This window comes from Giraffa tippelskirchi, chromosome 4, assembly GCF_054371585.1.
Source record: "Giraffa tippelskirchi isolate mGirTip1 chromosome 4, T2T-mGirTip1v1.2.pri, whole genome shotgun sequence".
Classification (NCBI taxonomy): domain Eukaryota; kingdom Metazoa; phylum Chordata; class Mammalia; order Artiodactyla; family Giraffidae; genus Giraffa; species Giraffa tippelskirchi.
In genome coordinates, this window is record NC_137278.1 from 40256295 (window position 1) to 40282800 (window position 26506).

At 40.1% G+C, this 26506-nt stretch overlaps 1 protein-coding gene across 8 annotated transcripts in view; it reads right to left on the reverse strand.

The window, feature by feature from the left end:
• Positions 1–26506, reverse strand: part of MEIS1 (Meis homeobox 1) — a 140530-nt gene that overhangs the window by 51880 nt on the left and 62144 nt on the right. For all 8 annotated transcript variants that reach the window (XM_081484003.1, XM_081484002.1, XM_081484000.1 and 5 more), the window contains one exon: positions 9838–9983. In XM_081484003.1, coding sequence (XP_081340129.1) covers positions 9838–9983 — 146 coding nt within the window. The remainder of the gene's footprint in view (positions 1–9837; positions 9984–26506) is intronic.

The following is a 26506-nucleotide window of genomic DNA, read 5'->3' on the forward strand; positions in this document are numbered from 1 at the left end:
GTGGGAGGAAAAGTGTGTACGGTGGGTGACATGACTAGAGGGAGTGAACCTGAGGTTACACCCCTGGAAGCTGACATTTTTATGTCAACAACTAAACACAGTCACTGGTAATTAAAGGTATTTCTCTGCAGCTCAGGAGCCAGCAGGGTCAGGTACCATTTTACATCACAAACCAGCTCTTTATGCATGTAGATTTGCCAGCATTATCTGCACAGGGAGAAGGAGACATTAGCAGCAGCTGTCTCTCTGCTTTTACACTGAAAATTCTATTCATACAGACAGGTGGAGTAATTTAAAAGCCAATGTGGTGCAATTTGGATGTGACTAATGTCACTGCCTACTAAAATGCCACCATTACCACTGTTTATGGAAACATTACTAAAATTACATTTTATTCATAAGAATTTTAGGATTCTGGTTATTACTAGCTTTAAAATGATCAGACCTCAGTGTCATACCCCAGAGCGGTGGCTTAATTCTCCAGGGTTTAGCAGCCTTCTTTGCTGAGAAACGACAGTTGGATTGTAGTTTCAAGAGTAATCGGGGCTGTATAAGCAGTTTCCTCTATCTCCATAAAGCAAATTAAAGACATAGCTCTTTGGCATCCTGAACATGTGACAGGCAAAAAAAGAAAAAGAAAAAAATCTTCAAGGAGCTAAATTCTGTGTTCAAAGGTTTACCTAGGATTTGCAGGAAGAAAGATTCCTCACTTCCAGATCATTATCACTCATTGTCAGTCACAGGCAGGGCTTAGAGATTTACCTACTTCAATAAGGAAGAAAGGACAGTTGTATGAAGTCTAAAATTCTAACAATGTACAAATGACTACAATTGCATAAAGTATCAATAGCTGCAGCTATGCCTTTTTTAAGCACAGATATATCTGGAAAAAAGAATCCAGATAGGAGAGGACCATCCTTGACACTCAGTTACCAATAACCATCAGGTTGTACTATGAAGTTTTATGCCAAACATTCTGGCTCATGTTTTTATTTTAAAAATACTAATCAGCTAGCTCATGAAGTGAGATTGTTATTATTATAACTATGAACGCCCAACAATGTGATCTGACTTGCTCTGTGTTTGGGAGGAAATATGATTTTAAAAAAAGTACATTCAAGATAGGAGATCCTAGATCCCCAGCTCTGCCAGTTCCTAGCTTTTCACCTTGAGAAAATTCATTAACTTCATTCTCACCTTCATTTTTGTCATCCTGCCTACTTTATAGGCTTAAGAGTACAGTGTATATGAAAAGATTAAACTACAAAGTACCACTGGGACTTCCCTGGCAGTCCGGTGGTTAAGACTCCATGCTTCCAATGCAAGGGGCACAGATTTCATCCCTGGTCCCCTGGTCGGGGAACTGGGATATCACATGGTCCGTGGTGGAGCCAAATTTTTTTAAAAAAATAAAGATAATAGGAGGTTCCCGGTGGCTGAATTGTAAAGAATCTGCCTGCCAATACAGGAGACACGGGTTTGATCCCTGATCCAGGAAGATCCCACATGCTGCGGAGCAACTAAGCCCATGCACCACAACTATTGAGCCTGCGCTGGGAGCCACAACAAGAGAAGCCACCACAATGAGAAGCCTGTACAGGGCAACTAGAGAGTAGCCCCCACTCACTGCAACTACACAAAAACCCTCGCAGCAACAAAGACCCAGCACAGCCAAAACTAAATGAATAATCAATTAAAAATTATTTTTAATTTAATAAGTTTAAAAAAAAACATAAAGCACCACAGAAACACAAATTATAATTTTATTTAACCTTTTGATCAATTTTTTCCTTTAGCTGTTAACAAGACAGAATGATCCAATGTCAAAACAGCCCAGCAATCAATAGATCGTTGTTTAAAAATTCGGTAACAAGTAAAAAAAAACAAGTAACATTATGCAGGCAGGAGATAATTTCATTTCTTTTCAAGAATGACATCAGTCATTTTTGTGGAGTTCCTCCTCCAAGAAGTTTGAAAACTGACTTTTCTTTAAATAAGAGATAGGAATTATTCTTAAACTTCTATAAACTGCAGCAGAAATTTTCTCCACTCATTGATCTTTCTTAGGATGAGCGTTCCTATTAACAGACTACACCTCGTGGCCTCTGGATGTCCCAAGAACTTTCTAGGACACTGAATTCTCAGAGGTCATTCCGGTAGCGGGAGAGCGCTCTGTGGGGCTGCTAGCAACAAAGTTAATGTGAAAAGAGACAAACACTGATGGCAGAATATTAGGAACTGAAAAGCAAAGATACCTAAAAGGTTAAGTTCATATATATATTGCCTCATATTTTTTTCTGGAGTGATAATACCAGAAGGACATTCAAATACAAGCAAGTTATTTAAACCAAACAAAAGGTCTCTATTTACCAAGATTTTGAATAATCCATTATAAAACCAAGTAACTTATGTCTCATTTGAATATGAACCAACTTTAGGTGTTTGCATTTATAACATTGAGTTATGTGAGGCCTATCTTTTCTTTGGAGTGTCCGAAGATAGAGCAATACTTCTTGTATTGGGAGCCACACTTTCTGGGCTATCAGTTGCTGAGTGAAGGCATTTTGCAATAGCAAGAAAACACAAAAACTAAAAGGTTTTCGAAATGTTAGACAATTTCCTGGCGTAATGCTTTTAGCTGCTCCTTTGCTCTTGAAGGCTGTCTATAGGCCCACCAAGAAATGGAGGCCTTATCTGAATGTCTGTGGGCTCTCTCCTGCTCCTACACACTGAGCCAAGTATCCAATCCATTGAGAAAAGCCACCTTTACCAGGCTCGGGACTTGCTAATGGAAGGACCAGCAGTATTGAAACATGAGCACGCTTGTCTACAGCAGTCATTTTAATGTGACTCTGAACAATCACTATTGTTACTACCTTGGAACTTTAAAAAAATGATTTTTGCTGTCTCATATCATTTAGTAATCATAGCTCAGGTAAGCTTGACCCATAACCCAGAGAATTTTGTGACCACTGCAAATGTGGTCTCCACTCATTGCTTACCCTCTGGCACTGGCTTCAACAGCAGAAACAGAAAAATGAGAGCCTTGAACATAGCTATTTAGAGGCTTAAAACAAGTAAAATGGATCAGTTTTCCACTAGTGCTGGTACAGATGGCAGGGGTTCAGATAGATTTGTCTGACAGAAAAACGCCCAAGCACATAGGGACACATATGTACACAGTCATAATCACACTTCAATAAGAAAGACTGAGATGTGCAGAGGATGCTTCAAGTTAAGTGAAATCTCCTAAATTCCATGACATAGAGATTTACTTCTACTGGCAAACAACCAACCAGTCAGACCAAACCAAAACACTGGAATCCTTTCTAAAACAAAACCATTGGATTTTGTCTCTATCAAACCTTCATTCTTTAAACCAAAGTACTTTCACTAGGAATCTTAAACACTAAGAAAGTTAAAAGCCAAGTTTATATTACATAAAATTCCTAAGGGCTAGACTGAGTTAGTTTAGCGAATACACTCACACATATGTATGTAACACTCCAATTTTAACTCAAAAGATAAATTGAGGAGGAGCAGTTGCACATTCATTGACGGAGTTTGGTATTTTGCCTTCAAAAATATATCATCACCAGGAGGAATCAGAAGACATGATATTGATATATGTGTTGAAGTGTAAATGGCCAGCCAGTGTTCCAACAGTTACATGCATCAGCAACCATCAACTTAAATTGTGCTTATATGAGCACTTCCATTTTGAACCAAATCTTTAATCAACCCAATTAAGAGTATATCAGAAAACCAAATTACAGCATATTTTTAACTTAGTCTTGGAAACAAATGAAAATTTTAGAATAATCTGACAAATTGCCATCCAGATACTACAAAAGTCCCTCACATAAGGTACCACATAAAGGCCCCAATCATCTGTGAAATGAATAAATCATTTGAGCACAAAAATCTCTATCACACCCTGAAATTCACAGAGCCCCAGTCAGAGTTCATCTGCTTAGGGGTCCTATGTACCTGGATAAATGAGCAGTTTTCAAGTTGGACTTTTGTTTTCCCTTTTGATTGTTTTTCCCCATCCCTCTTCATCAACGGACTGGACTGTAATTCCCCCAGGTCAGAGGTGCATAACTAGGATGGGGAAGGAAGGCTGGGGCAGAGGCAAGGAGGTGTGCAAGAGGCTGGGAGGGAGCTCTGCCAGGTCACTAATGGCCTCTGGGGCAGCAACTTGGAGAACAGGCTGATGCTTCGCCTTTGATCTTCTAATTCACAATGATCATTAGTATTAACTCCGATTCTTCTGGGTGAAGAATTCCAGCTGTAGCCTTTTCAGTTTACCTGACCTAAGAAAATTCATCACCCATCCCATTAGGATTTCAATAACCAGCTAAGAAAAAGAAAAAAGCAGTTGCCCCAGAATCTAGAAACCACTCATCTCATTATTAAAATAGAGCTTATATGATGTATACTGCAGAAGAATGAGGACATTCCAACATTACCTCCAAGTAATTAAATAATCTATACTCCATTTTCCTCCTGAGACAAATGATTCCCAATTGGGAAAAAGATATTCAGTATCCTAGCTAACCAAGGTTGAAATATACAATCTCCAAAGTAGCAGAGATCTTTTAAATGGAAGATGGATTTTTCATCCAAGCCTGTGTTAGTTTCAACAAAGCCAAGATCTGACCATCATCATGACTAAAGCCTGGAAAGGTGAATGGTAACCACATAAAAGAAAAAAGTAAGAACTGTGAAGATATTCTTCTTATGAATTTCAGAAAGCTCATTTTTTATGTGGGACACAGGCACCTGAAAGGAGAAAAAAAAATCTCACTTCTTAGTACTAGTTTTCAAGTATCTTAATTTAATAAGGTATCTGTAGATACCACATAATGAAAAAAAGGACAAAATTTAGCTGCCATCCTCACAAGCCACCCTCCTTGGCTCAGGCACAGGAACACAGAGGACTTAGTTTGGACCGTCCTCCTCAAATACTTTGCACTACCCTGATTAACATTTCAGACAAAAGTTCAAGAACATTGTCTTCCTGCCTCACTACCTTCTTAGGGCTAATGGTAGCTGAAGGATGCTAACTGGTAAGGCACAATAAGAATATTCACTGTTACAACTGGCAGAGAAGAGAGGTGAGGGATAGGAAAACAAACAGAAATGGGAGGAGAGGAGCAAATTCCATCTGCTACCTAACTATGTACCTCCTTGTAGGCACGTCTCTCTGCCTTTTGACCTTCCACTCACCTTGATCAACAAAATGCATTATGGGATACCAGTGAGAAGTACTTTTTCATTGTAACAATAATTCATAATGTTTATAGAGCAATTCTTCCAAAATTGCAAGCAGAGATATGACACTAAGATGGCTCCACCAGATCTTGTTACCAAAAGCAAAACCAATGAAACAACATCTGTCTCTTCTAGAGCATTCAATTCCCAATTCAATTCCATTTACTCCATCCTTAGAGTGGCGGACCCGCAGGGCACTTTTCATCTAATAGTGTTTCTATGGCAACGCAATTCTCAACCTGGAAGATTCTACAACCCCTCACTTTGGCTTTATCCACATTGAGAGGAAACTCTTATAAATCAGAAACTGAGACATAAATTTTGCTACGGCAAAAAAAAAAAATCCAGGCTAAAAGTTGAAAGAAAGAAAACAAACTCAAAGAGCAAAATGTGTATATAACTTAGAAATGAAGTTTGTCTCTACAGTACCCAATGGAATCCTCAAGATCAGTGAAAGGATGGGAAATCCAAGAGAATGTGAATGAAAGTCAAATATGTCACCCCCTGTCTGATTTCTTCACATGAATCTACAGGTATGCATTTTGACAACTTCCACTCTCCCTATCTCTCAGGATTCCTAGGGCACACAATAGCTCCATACAGGAAAATATGTCACTGCATATTTTAAATAAATAAGAATCATATTAACTGCTTTTCTACTTAGATTTTATTTAAGATTGCAATATTTTAGGTGTGTGTATATGTGCAACATGCTAGGGTAGAAAAACAGACAAAAGACCCTTGATATTTTTTTTACCTTAAACACTGTATTTATTCCTTCTCCTCATTTTCACTAGCCCTTAGGCATGTATCTTTGTAATGCTATGTAGCAAGATAACCAGTAATATGCAAAACACATCCAGCTTAAACATTATGACATAGTAGGTTATATTTACAGTTGGAATAATACCCTTAAGGACGGAAAAATATCTTGATGTGGTATATGCCCCTGAACTGATCGTGACTATATAGTGACTCACAGCCAAATATTAAGTACTTTCTAATTGTTTGCAGTGATTTGTCTTCAGGCAAATGCAAGCATTTCTATAATACATACTTTCATTTTCTTTTGAATTCTCTCTCATTATCTAAATAATGTTAGTCAGTCTTTTCAATTCCAGGCTATATATACATATATATATATGTATACATATATATATATATGTATATATATATATATTTTTTAGGAGACCTCTAGTTATCAAAACTGGCTAACTGGAAATTCACATCACTGAAATTTCCTTTTACCCCATCAGCACCAAAGTTTAAAACCTGTTTCCTTTTTCTTTTATTGTCTTCATAATACACAAGTATGTCCAGTTTAGCTTGCTAAAGACTGTGAGTCCAAGAATGAAGCTTTAGTTCTCTCCTTGGAGTAGTAAAATGTGCTACTGATTAAATCTACCTGCAGCCAACTACAGAAAGGCACATTTTTCTTATGCAGCTGGGGTGCAAATCCAGAAAGCTTTTTTTTCTTTTTTTTTTTAAATTCAGGGCCTTTTCTACTCCCCTAACAAACAAATGCTGAAAGCCCTTTCAAAGGCAGGGTTTTTTATTTAAACTGAATACATTCAATGAAAAGATTGACCCATTTATTTTAAAAAGAAAAAATAAACAGTAATTTGCTTTCCAAAAGGTGTGTGAGGTTTTATAGTATGCTTTTTGGTATTTAAAAGATCAGTTTTTACAATTTGCTAATAAACTGCGATTGCTATTGTTTTAATTAGCCAGAGTTTCAATTGCTCTTTTATATTTAGCAAGACTTCAGAAAGAATCTCCTGGTTAAGTTGCATTAATCATATAGAAGAATGTGATCCTCTAAAATTTGTACACAGTCTTTCAATTAAATTGTGCCTCCCTAAAAACCTTCCAGAATCAGAAATAAATTTGCTAAAGAATTAACACTAAGATAACACTAAGATAATATTATTTGGACAAATAATAATAAAACTCTCTTTTTAGGTTTTTTCATAGCACTTATTATAATCAGCTCTTGACTATAAATGTTACCTAAACAGTTTGTGCATTCCTTCAAGTATAAGGAGACAGGGAGAAGGCTATTTCTTGTAACTGGAGATCTATCTACTCTAGCAATTGGAGAAGAGGAATGGAAGGGGATCTTTCTCATTGGGCTAAGGAAGGAGGGAGAAAATGTAAATATATCTTCTCAGTCTTCTTTTTTAGATGATATTACGAGAGGTTTACTTTTTAGAGACCATTATCATTACCAATATTTTGTATGAGTAGATTGCAGTGGAGAGGGGAAGGAGGGTGGGAACGTCCAATGGAAACCAGGAGACAACATCTATGAGCATTCCTAGAATGCCAGGAAGACTACAACAAACGGGTTTCCCTCTGCGGGGTAGTGGTACAGGCCAGCACCGACCCCCAGCCTGAAGGAAATTAGCTGGACCTCCACAAAATCAGACAGTTTATGAATAATTTCTATTGCAACTGCCCCAATAATATATGGACCACAAAGAGCATTGCAATGTAGGTAAAGTCATGCTGGCTATTTAAAAACTGTGTTTTGTTTTTTTTTAAATAACATAGCTCTTGGCAAGGTTCTTCACAAGGATACGACCTAGAAAACCAGGAAATATGGTGGATGAATAAAAGAACTTGCTTCTCTCTCCTGATTCTGTCTGAACCAATATTTGATTATATTTTATTCAGGGGCACCTCAGCTTCAAAGGAAGCCAAAACTCCTTTGCAGATTGAAATAGAGGCTGATGAAGTCTATCTTTTTTTTCTGTTAGTATAGGAAATAGAAAGAGTTTGGCTGTAACTTCAGGATCAACCTGATTTTGTCCTCTGTCCCCACTCATCCAGAGGTTAGTCGGTTAGCTCTAGTGGTGAAACATCAACATGGCTGCATCAGCACTTTTGCCCAATTGTCACTTCTTATCTCTTGCTAACTTTAGATGCCAGACTATTTTTCATGCTATCCCCTCTAGAGCCTAGTCCTTCCCTCCCCATTTTGGTGGTGGTCGATAATCCTCAAGAGCAAACTTTCAAAAGGCAGATCTCAAACCATCCACATAAATGCAACAAGTGTCAGGCAAGTAATGGCACCCAAATCGGGTTTTAGGTCAACCTAATATGATGTTAAAATCAGCTAAACCATCTACATCTTCAACTCACTACTGGTACTATTCTCAAAGCTGATTCCAAAACTGTCAGCATAGTCTAGTTACTGTTTGGAATCATACAGGGAAGAAGAAAAGGAAAGAAACTATTTTTTAGTTAGTCCTGCTGCTCTCAGTTTTTATTTTATTTAGGGATGCTGTAAAATTGGGATTAATTTATAGCCTCAAGTGTTATTGAAGGCACATTCTCTATCCAGAGAAGCCAAACCAGCATGGCCTCCCACACCCCCTGTTTGTCTCCCTATATCAGTATAAGTCACTGAGGAACGTGGCTTTGAAAGTGGGCAAGGATGTGAGGGTCAACAGGTCTGGACACACTAGTGACAATGGAGAATTAACTTTGATACTGAAGAAAAATGACTTTAAGAAAGGCAAACTAACCTAAAAATAGTAACAGAAGTTCTGTTCCTAATATTAAAAAAAAAAAAAAAGATTTTTAACATTCATTCATTTTAGGCTAGTCTGTACTATGACTTGCCTAAATTCACCCTTTGTCCGTACTATTGAAAATCCCCCTGGTCAACAACTTTTTGATTTTCAATATATTACTTTATCCATAAATTTTCATGTCATCTTCTTCCTTAGATGTCCTTAAATAAGTATGCACTTCCAAAAATATCCACCAAAATATTATGATTATAAGTGTTTTCAACATGAAATCCATTCAGAACAATAACCAAACAAAACAAACCCCTCAGTAGCATAAAGCCCCAAATCTCCAGGTTCTCACATCTCCAGGAGAATTCCTGCAGTGAAAACAGCAATACTCACACAGACAATATAAACTGTTAACTCGGCTTGAAAAGTCACAAGGGACTACACAGGAAGGGCTGACTCTATATTGCTGTTTTCCTTTACAGTTCTAAATACAGGGACAACTTTCACTGTGCAGCTCTGACTCGGATGAACATTTTGTAATGGCAGCCAGTATATTCAAACCACTTAAAAGCAAATTATGTGAGCAACCTGCCATTGCAACAAGATTTACATTTCTGCAGACCAGTCACCATAAAGGTCCACTGTAAAGCATTGGAAGAAATTAAGTCCTTCTCTTTGGGGTTTGTCTGACTTTGTTCTTAGTGGGATCTGGTTCCTGGTACTTAAGAGTCACGCTGAGAAAAGCAACATCATTAACATACATACTTCAAATTACAAGTGCTCATGATCTCCTAAACCTTATAACTTACAAACCTTATAACTGAGCAAAATTGAAATAGCAAACTTCAAATAAAACTCCTCACTTGGGGTATGGATCTAGGAAACAAGTGCTAACACTTTTGTAAGAACTGTGGGCACACAGTGATTTATGAAATATTCAAGTCCAGAGGGATCATTTTTCCCCATTTTTTTTCTATCAAAACTGGTTCATTGCCCATATTTAGTTTACATATGTCATTTAGAATCCACTTACTGTTAGATGCTGGAACAGCCACGCCCTCATGATATTTGTGGCTACTTTGGGAAAGATGCCACGCTTTTTGTGACGCTTTTTGTCCTTATCTGGATCATCATCGTCACCTGTGCTGGGGGAAGCTACACTGTTGTCCAAGCCATCACCTGCAAACATAGTGAATCAAATTTTGACTGATGCTACCTTGACATGCTTTATTCAAATAGAATGCCTTTGGATATAAACAAAACCAAAAGAGCAATATCAGTGATTCATAGTTTATTTGGTACTGTTTTCTTTTTTTTATTAAGACAGAAAGAACAAGGCCTAGGCTCAAAAGTAGTCAGGTCTAAGGAACTTCTTCCAAGGAACAGTGGGAAAGGTTAAAGGGAATGGAGGGGAATACCCAATCTCCTTAGTAGCTTTGTTGCTATGATAACTATTCACATGTGGATAGTGGAGACATGTTAAGTATAACTTCTACTGGGGAGCTAAATATGGTGTAAGCCATGAATAGAGGTGCTGTCCCTGCCTGAGTATCCAAATCCCACATAAAGTCATTGACGTCAACTTGTGAGAAGATGCATTTAAGATATCAACTATTTCCGCAAGTGATCTATCTTAAGACTAAAGAAGGCTGTGGAAATGTAGGTAATCCATCATATAAGCAGTTTAACATAGGAATGCTTCAAATAGAATGTAATTTTTCTTGTCATAGAAAGAGAGCCTCAAGTATAGTAAGGGAAAAACTATTGAAATTGTTTTATTGGAAAACAATGACTATTCAAATCAACAAACTGATGTTAAATTAACAGTCCATTGGGACTGTATTCCTCTAATAATCCAGGCAGTTTCTGAAATTTCTTCTAGATTTAAATTTTTCTCACTGAAAAGTCACCTACTTACACAATCCTGCACATTGGATCCTATTTTTCCATTGATTTTTGTCACAACATTTAAGTTGTTTCTTCTAGATAATTTTTGGGGTCTATGATACAAAATCAAAAATGTAGTGTTCCTTTTAAAATGGCATATTGAATAAGAAAAAAAAGGTGAAATTTCAGCCTATATAATAACATTGTCTAAAAAACAAGGCAAAAGGTACAAATGGAAAGTAAACACTTGAAGTTTAGGCACAAAAGTTAAAAAGGAAAACAGTGGACTGAAGCTACTACCCTAAAAAAAAAGTAGCTTAGCTTTTGTCAGACTGGTACCCTAGCTCTCTAGGTGGAAGCTACTGGCTTTTAGAGAGGGACAGGTTGATCTCGACCCAGAAAGAAGAGCTAGAGAGGCAAGGAAGGCTTAGCAACAAGCTAACACACTCCCTGTGTTCACCCATCCACATGGCTCAAAGAACCCTGGCAAATCCATACAGGGAAACTAGCCTCAGATTCCTTCGTATTGCTTCATGAATTTCTGTATTTTTAGCTTCTTTTATCTAAATTCTACACACAAAAAGAATTTCTTATTTTTTTTAAAAAAATTCTACTGAAGTATAGCTGATTTACAATGTTGCATTTAATTTCTGCTATACAGCAAAGTGACTCAGTTACACACATATATATTATTTTCCATGTTTTTTTCCGTATCATTTATCACAGGATATTAAAGAATTCCCTATTTGATTTAAGCTATTTCAGTCATATCTAAAGTAGTTAGCCTGTCATTAATTCATTGCTCTTAACAGAGCTCCCTCAGGAAACTCTCCCCATCCCTCCAAAAAGAAAACTGTTCCCCCAATTACCTTGACTGAGTTGACGTTTAAAAACTTTGTTGGGTGAGTAACAGAGTGATTTTCACATTTCTGCTAGGATTACAGCATATGCCACAAATACAAAACTTTTCTGTTGAATTTTTATCAATTTGTTGTTGTTCAGTCGCCCTGTCGTGTCTGACTCTCTGCGACCCCACGGACTGCAGCAGGCCAGGCCTCCCTGTCCCTCACCATCTTAGAAGTTTCCCCAAGTTCAAACATTTTAACTGATTTTATCAATTTAAAATCCATAAGTTAATTTTATTCAAAGTTTTGTTAAAAAAATCATATATTCTGTGAAAAGTCCACAGAACTGTAGCTGTGTTCTCAGTGAAAAAGATCATAAAGACCCACAGTGCCCAAGCCTTCATGGTAGAAATGAAGAAAGTACTTGTGAACCTTCTGGGTGACTCGCCCAAGGGGGATGGGCTGTTGGTCCAGGCAGGGCCAGGCACCCACATCCCTAAACCACAGCTCCTTCCACCTCACAGGATCCTTTATTTGCATAACCAAGTGTTTTATAAGGAGTCCCCTTGGATTGGCCTAATAAATTCTTTGAAAGTCCAATATTTAAAGAGGCTTTTTATTCAGAGAAGCAATTCACCATATAAAATAACAATTCATTAAAGAAACATGAGAAAAGAAAACAACTCAACAGCATTTAAAATTTCAATGGGCTAATCCACTTTCAATATGCAAAAGGTAACCAAGGAAAAGAAACATATTACTAGATCATCGATTAAAAAGCTTCTAACCTAAGGACACAGTTTTTCATCACCTCGCCATGACTGTTTTCCACCTTAAAAAAAAAAAAAAATAGCCTTTCTGTCTATCTCAAAACCCCTTCAGATTAATTTAACAGGCCATGCCTAGTGCCTGCCTCGAAGAGAATTCATTGATAATTTATGGAAATATCTACTATAATCCAGAGGAGATGACTTTTTTCCAGCTTTGTGCATCAATAGATAATCAAGGCCTTAAAGCAGCCTTAGCTTCCCATTACCTCAGGCAAAAGAATTCCTGAAAGCGTGCCTTAAGGGCACCTGAATTATATACTCCATTAGGAGAGGAAGGCTTTCTGCATTCCATGGGTAACACTCACCAGAACCTTTCCTGTTTATTTCTGCTGTATGAAAGCAGAAGCATTAGGAACAGAATTTTTTAAGTGAAGACTTATGTAGATACAATGGAGAAACCTTTCAAGCAAGAGCCAGATCACCCCCTTCAGTCCCTGGCAGTGACCTCTCTCGAATAAAAGGTTTCTATTACATCATTAGCTCAAGCCAAAAACAGCCTTGGCTTAATGCTCAGTTTGTTCTTCCTACTGTTTTTAGGCAAATACAGCTACTTTACTCCCATCTGGGAGGGAAATTACACTGCTGGGTTGTAATCTAAGACAAGATTTTCATTGGAAGCAAATGCTTTCAATCCAGTGTAAATACTGGTGCATGTTCAGAAAAGCCTAAAACAATAAACCCTGCTCCTTCCTGACACAAGTTAGGGAAATGGAGAGGACGGGGAAGGAAGAGAGCAGACTAAAACAGACAATTCTCAAAGCGAACGCTTTCATAGATCTTAATAAATTGTTCAACCTCTTCCACTTTCTAAAACTGGAAAATTGATCTCGGAACGTCTCCACCTCAGAGGAAAGTCTCAATGGTCAATTGTACCTTGCACATTTCCATCCACACTGCAATTTGATACAGTCACTTCTCTGCGGCCTCCGGAGGATTTATTTCCTTTTTTTATTTTTAAGATCACTAAACAAACTTGGAGGACCGCCGGCCGACCACACGGCAGCAGGCAGTGGCTCTGAACCACATTTGTAAAATGTCAGCAGTGACTTCATTCCTGGAGCTGACTTCTCCTGCCGCCAAATGAAGGCAAACTGAAAAGGTGGAAATAATCATAAAAATGATGCTAGTCCATAAACAAGCTTACAGCCTCATTAGGATAGCAGTAGGCTCCAGTGGGTGATTTATGCTCGTTTTGCTGATGCTATGAGGAAATGCCATAGGGCGACTTTAGCCAATTGCTAATGGGTTCTGACAGCTTCTTAGCAACTAGTGCAAGCAACGTTGTGGCGTTTGCTAGTGACAGAAACCGAAAATGTCATATTATCTGCCCATGTGTCATGAAGTCCGTGTGGCAATTAACTAGCAGGCCAGTGACTGAGGGGCCAGAGGCTCCTGAAAATGGCCTTTGGCGATGCAGAGGCAGCCCGTGGGCGCTGAACCGCACACGTACATTCTAATGCAGAAAGCCACTTCCCAGCGACTTCCCTGGCTCTGATGAGACCGGGCCACTCAAATGCCCCCTCGCCCCCTCACTGAAGTGCCACTCTGGGCTCCTCTCTCTTTGGGCACTGGCTCCGGCGCTATCGGAAGACTCCACCACCATCTGCTTTGATCTGATCATCTGCATGGCTCCTTAATTGGCACTACCTGGTCCTGTGCTTTTCGGATGCCGGATTCAAAGGTGCCAGCTCCCTTTCCTGCTCACTCACAAATGAGTCTAAAAGGATTTCAGATCACTGAAGCAGACTCCTGGCCTGTCAGATGGCTGGGAGCAGAGGAACTCTGGGCGGCCACAAAACACTGCTTAAAAAACACCAGGCTTCTAACAAGCTGGGGAGGAATCCTGGCTGCACTTTTCAGGTTGCGAGCTCTCAAAACCATGCACTATATGTCAAACTGTCAAACCTTTCAGCGTGGGCCATTTGCCCTTTCAAATAATATTTAAGAATTGTTTTTACAAAATTTTATAGGCCATGGTCTAGTGAAAGAGGCCAACCAACAAAGAAAGGAATTTGTACTACAATTCGTCTACGGACAATTTCTTGTGAGACCTGGGCCCGTCCCAGCGGAGCAAGGCAGGTGACCTGTGACAGCTCCCAGGCTGTCAGAGAGCTCAGATTTCAAACACGCTCAACTCAAACATCCCTGGTCGCCTATTTAAGCATGCCCAGGCATTTAGACTGTGCTATCTCGTGCCTTTCAAGGCAGGATAAAGCGGCATTTATCGTATTCAGACCATTCAATGGGTCAGACTGACCGTGTCAGCGGGGGCTCTTTCCTTGGCAGGTCAAAGCCCGACTTCCATTTTTCTTCCCCTCCTAACTCTCTCTCTACCTCCAGGACTGCCAGTACCCCAAACCTATTCTGAGGGAGGCAAAAACAAAACACCCAAAAGCGCCTGATATTTACATCACAAGGGCTGGGCACTTCCCGTGGCAGTGGACCAGCAGGTAGAAATAAAGTGGGTTGTCAGTCAGAGGGTTCTTTATGTCATAGGGGCAAAACTCCTAATTAGGGAGATGAACTTTCAACTGCCAGGGCAAAAGAACGTGTAAGGTTGTGGACCCTCTTGTTTTGCTAGAAACCAAGCTGGAAACCACCCCTGCTTCAAAATCATTTCACTGACAACTCTGTATTGAGACTCCATCTTTTCACCCCACATTCTCTCCTTAATCTTTACTTTTCTCCTCCTTGAGTGTTTAGAGATAGAGTCTTTGTCCCCAGAATGTACCTAGACTCAAAAATCAAGGTCAGTGATAACCACCATCTTTCAATACTGAGTCAATTCTATTGTGCCTTGAAAGTTGTGTGAATGATCAGTTCAAAGCTTGCCTAGAACTGTACAGGTCATGCTGAGAGGTGGTTAAATTTTAGGGTTTCCTGGTTTCAAGGTTAAATATTAAGGGTTTCTGTTTTTTCTCTTGTCTGTTTTCTCATGTAGCACATCTTCACGAAAGAATATGGCATTCAACTCTTAAATGGGGTGCAAGCACACTCCCGCCTTTCTAGTGGCCACTGGTGCAGACATCCCTAAGCTGTGGGGAGGTCAGGTTTCCTTTGTAGTCGGGCTATCTGGGTGTGCCAGGTTGCTAGGAAAAATGTAAAACCTACCCCAAACCCACTTCTCCAGATCCTGGTGTGTCTACTTAGCCAGAAGTCAGAGGGGATAATGTTTCTGTGTTATGTTAAGAGGATAAATGGTGAGAATTATAGACAAGCCTTTCTCAGGGACCAGCTAGAATACTTCAGAGGCTTTATGGAGGTGTTTTGTCTTCATTTAGAATGTTTAAATAGCTACCAGAATGATTTTTCTAAAACACGTTTCTGATCGTATAACCCTGGCACTTAAAATCCTTCTGTGGCTGCCCTTTGCCTTCAGGATAAAGGTCACACTTTTTAGCCTGGCATAGAAGGCCTTTCATGATCTCTCTCTGGGGTGTTTTTCCAGCCTGTCTTCCACCAGATCCCCACGGGCACTGCACTGGCCACCCTACCTCCAGCCCAGTCCTGAGTCCACTGACCTTCTCAGGATCTCACCGTACACAAGGCTCTCTCACATCCCTTTGTGTGTAGTCCTAGGCTAGTCCCTTTCCCTGTAGCATCCTTCCTAGCAAACTCCTTGGTGACCTTTTAGATTCGGCTCAACCACCATCTCCTCTAGGGAGTCTTTGCTAGACTCTAATAATCTTTACTATTCCTCCACTTCAGTTCTGAGTGAATTTTCTTCTCCCCACATCCCTCTACCCAAACATACATTATACTCTACTAGGTCTTCTGATTTCCATATATGTTCCCTCAGTGTGACCACAGAATATGTGACAACAGGGACCTGGTGATACTCCTCACTAAAATTCTCTAATCCCAGAGCCACCCCAATATATAGGGCACAACCTTGTCAATTGCTTATTAAATGAATGCGTGAATGCACTTTTCTTCACTGCATGGAGAAAATCAAAGTTTCAATTTCCCGCTGTTACAATTTTGTTTGAAACACACCTAAATGAAATTCTTGAAAAATGTTCACCAATAAAATATAAGAAGACATTTAAAAATGCATTCTCCAAAGCTGGGAAATTTCCTAAGAATTTTTAAGCAATCTTGGACAAGAGATGAACTAAGAGTTGAAGTATCAGACTTCTTTATAATGTTTACTGTAGCCCTTGAAAAATACATCTCTTCTCCCTGCAATTACAACTTAAAACTATTTACTTAACTAAAATGCTTGCTGTTTTCTTCATTTTTCCTGAGTTCAATATCAAAAAATAAAGCAAGAGTTATTTGCTTTCTTCTGCATTTTCCCCTCAGTGAATTAATTATATATCACTGCCCCTCCACTACCCTTGACAAATCTCCCAGTTTAATCCTAGCAAAGAATCTCAACCGTCCTCAAGCAGACAATTTGATCCTGAGCTCAGACGCCAGGCTCACACTTCATAGCTATGGTGCACATGCAAAACTATGGTTTTCCCTTGGCTTAGCCAAATTATGTGTCAATCTTTCCCATAGCACTCCTCCACATCTGCCTTAGCAATTCTTCAGCAACAGGTATCCAGGGACATTAATATCTGATACTGTTACAAACTGACATGTCACAGGATCCTAGGAGACATCAGAAAGGTTTTTGCAAGATACATGAAAACATAAGACACCCTCATAAGCCTTCTTCCGCATTTTCAAAAGAAATAGAGTGAACTTCTTATATCTCCAAATCTACAGCCAATAGACATATACAATAGTCTAAATCCAATGGTTAACTTCTACATTTAACTTTGATTAGGGTTCTGTTAACTCAGCTTCTCTTTTGTATCTCTTCTCATCCTTAGGTGTTGAAGGTTTCCTTGTTCTTAGTTCAAAGGGATTCTCAGTTGATCAAAGAAAAATAACAAAGGAAAGCAGACTCTCATATATTTTTATTTAACCACCACAGCTTTCCTGAAATTGTTAAGGTAGTTCCTTTGGAAACAAAGGTGAGGTGTTGTTGGTACCTGCCCAACAACAGGCAGTGCTGAGTCCTAGAAGAGACTTTGCAAATGCCCAGTGGGACAGATACAGCAATGGCACTGATCAAAAAGTTGGAGGAAAGGGGAGCAGAGGAGAAGATCAAGAGATCAAGAAGAGCAAACTTTAAGTAAACATATTCTTGGCACTTATAAAAAGAAATATCTAGCTATGCTTTCTAAGGTTGGCTTCACAGAAATTCACTATGAGGCTTTTCCTTTCTAGTTGAATTTAGGCTTGTTTAACTATGACAAATATTTATTAATAGTTAACCACTGTGGAATGAGCTCACAGTCTCACTCTGCCCTTTAGTGGACTCTTGATATCACAGAAACCCCAGGGAAGAGATGGAGAAGCTGAGCCTGGAAGCAGGAGCTCTCTCTATGAACCTACTGTCTCCCTTTTTAAAGAGTAAATGTAGCATTGAAAAATGAGCTCTGGATATATATCCATCTTTTGCACAAGCTGTCACTCTTATCATTCATTCTTTCATTTAACAAAAATGTACTGAATTCCTACTATGTCCCAAACATGAATGCCAACCCCTAGAGATACAAACGGTGAACCAAATCAGAAAGAGTCCTTGTTTCTATGTGCTTTCTGGTTAGAGGGCACAGATATTAAACAGAATAGTCACAGCAATAAGTGTACAACTGCACTACATCAGAAAGAAATATAAATCCATGAGTGTGTGAAACAAAGGACATTGACTTAGGTGGGAGTGATCTGGAGCAGAAATCTGAAGGTGAGAGAAAAGTCAGCTCGGTAGTGGGCAGCCTGAAACAGCAGAGGGAAGGGAAATATTGCAGTTTGGAATGGCACGTACAGGGGCCCTACCTGTCTGGAGAAAGCATGAAACAACCACAGTACCAGGATCTGGGAAAGCAACAGGAGGTGAAGCTGGAAATAGGAGCAAGACCACACAGGGTCTTGGGGGCCATGGTCAGGATTTAGGTGTTTGTCCCTAGGCTTCTCAGAGTTGCGACCTATAAAGGTATTTCTGTGGGCTCATCAGTATCTTCTCCATTGCATTCTCTGATACTATATAAATTTTACCACATAAAGCCTCATCCTCCAATGTCTCTTTCTGGTTCAACCTAAGAAATCTCTCCATTCTAAACCAAGATTGGAGAATGAGGGGACAATGGGAAAACAAAGAGTCTATTCAGGTGGACCCCTATTTAGGCACCCATTACGTTCTGGAGTTAATTTGTAAGCAGGTCTCTTGGACATCAGGACATATTTTCCCACAGAAGCAAGTTATGAATGGTGATACTTTCCAAGTCTAGTTCATCAAAAGCCAAAGTAATTCATTAAGCGAATGAAGTTCCACCTGACACGTGAGCCCTGGGTACAGAAGTCAGAAGGTGCAAAAATAAGGAGGAAGATGAGTTTCTTCTCATATTTCTGTGCATAGAGCCAGCCTAGGAAAATACTAGAATATGTGTAATTGTCTTTAGTACCTCTTTTTTTTTTTTTGTATCTCTCCTCTGCTACATTGTTTCCCTCTCCTGGAATTTCCAAGTATCCCAATGCCTTATAGAAGCACTTGTGACTATGGTCACATCACCCGACCAATTCTCTTCCTGTTATGAAATCCCACTCATCACCTCCTGCCAATCACAATACCCAGCCTTTCAGTCTAGGTGACCTGAGGCAGACTTCAGATAGCCGGCAAACTGAAAGAATTAATTCAGACTCAGAATGAATTATCGATGCCTTTCTCACCTTTCCAGAAGTGCTGGAATTTTTAAAAGAGTTGTTAAAGTAAATGAACTTTTAATGACAGGATTTCATGAAGAGATATAAAGTTAAAAATAAATATATATGGCTTGTGTGTTTTAATCAATGGATGCCAATCTTTCAAAAAAGCCCAGTGTCACTTCCCTAACTGATAGTTACAACCCATAACCCCCACCCCCTGACCCCAATCCTCGGCCTCTATTTAGGAAATCAAGTGCTTCTTGCAGAAACTATGATGGCACTAAATGGGTCCTGTAGATGTAAAGCATGGAGAACAGGAGTAAAAGATCCAGGTTGGACATGTGTGTGTGTGTGTGGTGTGTATGTCATTCATAATTTGGGTGTTTATTACTCAGAGATTGCCAGCCTGTTGAAATATATTTGGAATAACTTCTTTCCCATTAATCACACATTCCATTAAGCTATCTTCATTGACGACTCAAATAATGCATAAAACATAACTGAGTGAAAACTAAAGAAGGAAATTTACTAAATAACTGAGACCCAGAATGAAAATATTTGCTGGATTTTTACAGATTACCAAAAAAAAAAAAAAAATCTGTTAAAGTTTCAATGTGTAGTTGATGGGATTAAAGGAAGAAACTGAACTTTCTAAATTCATGGAAAGTAAGATTGTCAGTTGGAGTCAACCAAAAATCATATTTATAGTTTACTTTGGATTTAGTTTATCTAAGTGTTCATACAAATAAGAGTACAGTGGACAATACATCTATAGCAAAAATTAGATATTTTCCACTTTTTTTTCTTAAATCATTGTATACTTTGTTCTTTTGAGATAGGAATACCTTTTTCTAGTAATTCAGTGTGACTCTTTGACTTGAAATCCCCCCTCCAGAGGAACAACAGCAAATTAGTTGCCTACACACAGAAAACAAACAGTAATGATGAATAGGAAAGAAGAAAAAACACATTTTACTCATTTTTCATCCATTCAGCAATTTTTTACAACCAAACACCATGGAAAATCCCTGCAAAAACAGCATAACTTCTTAATGAAGTCTTAGAAACTTCAGGATGTGAGTGTACTGCAAAATATTACTGAAATCTATGTATTTATACTAACAATAAAACAAAATGGAAATCCCCGACTTTTTTCCAAGAAACAAAAAGAGAACACACTTCAATTGCAAAGGTAAAACAGTATAAAACCATAAAATTTTGTTCAGAATCAACATCTCAGAAAGTATTTTAGGACCCAGCATTTGCCTATTTTTTAATATTATAGTAATGTATGACATTACTAATAAAATAAGGAAATGGCAATCCACTCCAGTATTCTTGCCTGAAGAATTCCATGGACAGAGGAGCCTGGCGAGCTCCATGGGGTCACAGAGGCGGACACGACTGAACGACTAACACTTTACTTCACTTTTGGTGTATGACAAGTTCATTGCTTGAAATATTCCTCCCAAAATATATTAAATATATACTAGTGAATGGTCACAAAGTTCTATATTACCATGAAAATAAATGATTTGTCAGTAAAAAACAAACAAAAAAACAAATGCCACTCGTGGGGTCTTACAGACAGGCAGACACATCATTTACTTTGTGATATCTTCAAAAGCTTGCCATATAATTTATTTTTATTCTTCTATACGCTCTGCATGTGTGTGTATGTATATATGTGCACACACGCACATACACACACACACATTTTTACACAGATAGGAAAACATTTATTTATCAAACAGGTTATTTCTTCAAAAAGTGTATAGGATACAGTTGAAAAGTAGGATTTTTTTTTAAAAAGTCTCTGGCATGAAGATTAGAAGCAGTGTTGCTCAATTTTGGCTACACAAGAAATCACGTGGCAGCTTTTACAGATGCTGATGCCTTATGCTGTACTCCAGACCAATTAAACTAGTATTTTGGAGGGTGAGAGTCCAGCATTAGCGATTTTTAAAGCTCCAAGATGATTAAAATGTACAGCCCAGTTTGGGAACCACTGGATTAAAAATCACAGATTAAATGTAGTTAAAGCTCATAGACTTATCACAGAGAAATGACCAAAAGCTCCTTAATCAGAGAACTGTTATGTTTATTTTAGATACAGTTTTTAAAAGTTTACTCATCTGGTTTCCTGCTTTATAGTAGGCTGAAATCTTTGTAAAAATATAGGATGATTAACAGGCAAAAAATAAGCACCTAAAAAGCACAGCACACCAGAGCCATTTAGCTTTGAGGAAAGCAGCTCCACAAATGCTAAAGAGGCTGTACAAACAAGAAAAGATAAGGTGCAAGGCCATAACTCATGTATCTACTGACTTTCAATTATTAAGTTGATTGTAATCAGATATGATAGAGCATGCACGTAGTCTGGAGGCAGTTTCATTAAAAACGCCCCTACATTTTAAAATATTTTAAAAATATTTTTTATTTAAAAAAAAGGAGGATTCTGTTCATCTGGACCACATTATTTTTGAATGACTCCAGATAAACCAGGATAAAGTATGGATTCCATTCTGTGGGAACTCTATCTCTGTGTTTGCTCTCACTTCTCTGGTCTGTGTGGCTGGATGAACAGAGCCTTGGCGCTGAGCTCTCTGAGTTGGTTAAATGTGGGGCATCAGTCCATCTTGATTGGCCTGGCTTCCTGGGGATATTCCCTCCAAGTACTTGTGGGCGCTCTCCTCCTTATCCCTTACTGATGCCCTTTTATTCTGCTCTCCGTTTATGAGGAAGTGTGAGGCAAGGTCATGGTGTGTACAGTAAGGGCACCAAGGCAGCGGAAGGCAGATTACTGTGGATGAGAGAGTGGGACCCACCTCCTGGGACAGAAGCTGGAGTGAGAGGAAATGCCATGGATCAAGGAGGAAAAAAAGAGATGATATTCTGCACAGATTTCTTTGCACACAAAGTCAAATTGAACGAGGTTGTGAAATGTAGATTAGCAAGTCTTTGGGGAGAAGGAAGAGATATGAAGTAGAGGTAGCAGGAAAATGGGCAAGAAAGAAATTGTAATTTTAAAAAAACACTTGTTATTCACTTATTCACTTTTTTTATAGCCATCTAAAACTGTTTCTGAAAGAAGAGGATGGAGAATTACTGATATGTGTCTGTGAAGACACCCAACCTTCTTTCCTCTGATTATCCAAGACTCCAGCTCTTGTGTAGGTGTGTGCTGCCACACACATCAGTCGCTCAATTAATTGGGGACAGGAGCCTGCCATTTAAAATCAGCACACTCCAAAGAGTGGTGACTTGTCTTTGGTGGGCAGAGTAAACATAAAACTTTTTAGAGCAGTGCCATTTCAGCTTTAATGTGTGCCAGGGATTTTGTGGCAGCCTGGATGGAAGGGGAGTTTGCGGGAGCATGGAAATATGCGGATGCATGACTGAGTCACTCTGCTGTGCATCTGCAACTATTGCAACATTGTTAAACAGCTATACTCCAATATATAAAATAAAAAGTTTTTTTTTTTTTTTAAAAAAGAGTCTAGGTTTGGATTTAGCAGGGAAGGTGCCTGAGATTATGCATTTCTAACAAGCTCCTAGGAGATGTGGATGCTGTGCTGCTTGTCCAAGGACCACGAGGTTCATCTTGGCAAGGCTCTGGAGCATCTTCCCTTCTGGGACACCAAAAGCCAGCAGGTGCTTGAGGATGCCTAGCTACAGGGCAAGATGGGCACAGCCTCCCATCCCTCCACACGATGAAATGTACCTGTATCCGCTGGACAAGGCTGAGGGCAAGGCTGTTCAGGTACTCATGCGAGCAGGCAACCTCACTTATATCTCCAGGACGAAGAAATAAGCCAGGATGCCCCCACTGGTGACTCTTCTTTCTGTGAGTGCTACAGTCCTCCTCCTCCTCATCGCCTCAGCACCTACTACACCTTGCTTCTCACCTCCTCTATCGGAGGTGTTGGAGCTGTTCTAAGAGAACAGTTTAGCCTCTGGAGTTGGACTGCCTAGGTTCATGGAAGTCCTATCTTCCCGCTTATTAGTTGTGTGACTCTGGGCAAGTTACTTAACCTCTCCAAGCTTCAGTTTCACCCCACCGGAAAAAAAATGAGCACAGTAATAGTGCTGTGCTGTGCTTAGCTGCTCAGTTGGGTCCAACTCTTTGTGACCCCATGAACTGTAGCACTCCAGGCTCTTCTGCCCATGGGGATTCTCCAGGCAAGAATACTGGAGTCGGTAGCCTTTCCCTTCTCCAAGGGATCTTCCCGACCCAGGAATCGAACCGGGGTCTCCTGCATTGCAGGCAGATTTTTTTTTACAGGCTGAGCTACCTGGGGAAGCCCATAGTAATAGTACTTGCACCTTAGAGTTATTGGGCAGATGAAGCAAAATAAGCTGCATTACGTGTGTAACTCCACACCTGGCAGCGGTGGCTCAGCTCGGTGAATTCTAGTCCCTGTGGTGACTTCGGTATGGAGGACATTCTTTGAACAAGGGAACGTTTATCTTGAGCCCCTCAGCCCAAGCAGGGAAACAGTCCTTGCCACTCCTGTCATAGCTCCTCCCCCAATCCCATTCTCATTTCCAGGAGCCAAACTTTTCCAAAATAAATACACCCACTCTCCTAGCATGGCACATGTTTTTCGTTTTTTCTTTTCTTCAATTTCCCCAAAGAACCCTGAAGTGATGTGGAACTCTGTGGGTGGGCTTCAGAGTAAAAAGGGTGGGCAGGGCAGTCTAAAAAGAGTCCTATCACAGGAAGCTGGCAGCCCATGGCTGGATGGTGATATACTAGAAACAATTTTTATTAATACAGGTTCTCACTTCCCACCCCAACAGGTTCGTTCCTGATATCTTGCCCTCTGCTCTCTAAATATTTCCATAGTGGTTGTCACTAGCAAAGGTTTTGTTCTTGATTTACAAATGTTGAGAGGGGGAGTTCTTTCAGATAAGAAAGTATTTTTAAGGTCTAGGAAAATCAAGATACTCTAAAGAATAACAGGGTTAGGGGACTTCCCTGGTGGTCCAATGGTTAGCAATCCACCTTGGAATGCAGGGGACACAAGTTCAATCCCTGGTCAGGGAACTAAGATCACATATGTAGCAGTGCAACTGAGCCAGCACCACAACTAGAGAGTCCGCGAACTCTGGAGCCCACACCCACCTAGGGAGAAGCCAGTGTGCACTGCAACAAAGACCCCGAGTGCCGCGACTAACACTCAACACAGCCAAATAACTAAATAAACATTTTTTAAAAAAGAATTACAGGGCTAATTGTCAAATATAGTCCATCCCTTGCTGGTAAAGAATCCGCCTGCAATGCAGAAGACCCTGGTTCGATTCCTGGGTTGGGAAGATCCCCTGGAGAAAGGATAGGTTACCCACTGCAGTATTCTTGGGTTTTCCTGGTGGCTCAGACAGTAAAGAATCCACCTGCAATGCGGGAGACCTGGGTTCGATCCCTGCGTTGGGAAGATCCCCTGGAGGAGGCCATGGCAACCCATTCCGCTTTTCTTGCCTGGGGAATTCCATGGACAGAGGAGCCTGGTGGGCTACAGTCCATGGGGTCACAAAGAGTCGGACACGACTGAAGCAACTAAGCAGCACCAGCAGCAGCAGAAATCTATCCCCTTGTCCAGATAGAAAGACCAGGGATGGACTATGTTAATAATGATAAAAAGTAGCATTTATTGAGCACTTACTAGATACTTGAAATGGTGTCTAGCCTTTATTTTCAATTAACTAATTCTTACAAAATCCTTAGACATTAAAGCTAAATTATCACAGTAAAAAAATCAATTTCTCCCTATTTCAAAAACCCCTTATGTGTTATGGATCTTTCAAAGACTGTTTTAGTAGTCAATAGAAATAACTCATACTTACTAATGATTACAGGCTGCACAGAGAGCACATGCCATGCTAGGTGCTTTTCTGAATTATCTCTTGTCTTCCTTGCAGTAACCCTAACACACAGAAAAGGAAACAGCCTGCTCTTTGTTGTTGTTCAGTCACTAAGTCATGTCTGACGCTTTGGAACCCCATGGACTACAGCATGCCAGGCTTCTCTGTCCTGTACTGTCTACCAGCTCAAAATCATGTTCATTGAATCAGTGATGCCATCTAACCACCTAACCAAGCAAACAGAGTTCCCAGTGAATTTGAATCCAGATCTGGCTCAAGGCTAAACCTCTAAACTCCAGAGTTAGTCTCTCCATTTAACACTCAATTAGATAATGATGATGATCTAGGTGCACTTCTTTAGCTTCTAGAAAGATCTTCCAGAGTGAACAGTGTCGTTTCTCATGGCTGCATGTCGTTCACAGCAGAACAAAGTCTGACCCATAATGTGGGCTTTGTAACAGCTCCTGGATCATACTGTTTCTACTGAAATTACAGAAAAAGGAGATACAGAAGCAGCAATCTCAGATGCCACGTGAGTGACTGTTCCTTAGGCAAAGGGAATGGGGAAAGGTTAAGCATAAAAACCACCTCTGAAATGCACAAGAAAGAAAACAAATACCAAGTGTTTACGGAACTGGAGAACATACACAGGAATGGGAGGGTGTCAAAAATAGCCACAGTGAGGGGACTTCCTTGAAGGTGCCTCCAAAAATTAAAAGAGAAAGTCATATAGAAAAACTTAAGAGGTGGAAACTGAGGAACCAGCCATCAAAATGCAGAGGGGAGGCCTGTGTTAGCTAGAGCATCACCCCACAGAGGCCCCTGCCACCTCCTAGGGCCTCTGAGTTGTCACCTACAAAATGACAAAAATGTCGATGCCTAGGACATGGACATAAAATACAACAGAGCACACATTTCTTAGCATCACACTATGGCTTCCAAGTGTCTTTCCATTCAGGAGTCTGAAGTTCTGCTAGTAGGAAAGTTGTGTGTATGTGGGGAAGGGGGGAGACTACCCTTTCTGGAGACCCCCGCACGCTCTGGAATCAGAAGTCCACTCGGGACAGGTGCGGCCAGGCTGCTCCTCCTGAGAGGAGTGGGAAGGAGATGGATGGACCACAGGCTCCCATCAGAGCTGATTTTCTCTCACCATTTACGTATCAAAGAAAGGGAGATCTCTCCTCCTGGGCGGGGGCAGGGTATAGAAATCCAAACAAGGTTACCTCATGGATACCAGCCTGGAACAGAGGACCCAAGGCAGGGCAGCGATGGACCTGTGTGGTTTTCAGTGATGATGTCACCTACATGCTAATCTGAAATCTACCTGGGGCAGGAAGGAGGAGCTGAGACCTTCCCTCCCATGGAAAGGGGGTTGATGCACCCAGCACCTGCTCTCTTCTCCAGTTTGTTCTTTCCTCTTTCTGAGCCTTGCAGCTGCCTCTCTATAAGCTCTACCTGGGACCCAGGGCCCCACTCAGTTTCTGAGACATTCCTCCCACAAGACTGGAAGAGTCAAAGCCGCCTCGGTCCCATGATACTCTCCCAGACGTAGATTCACCTTCACCCAAAGTCA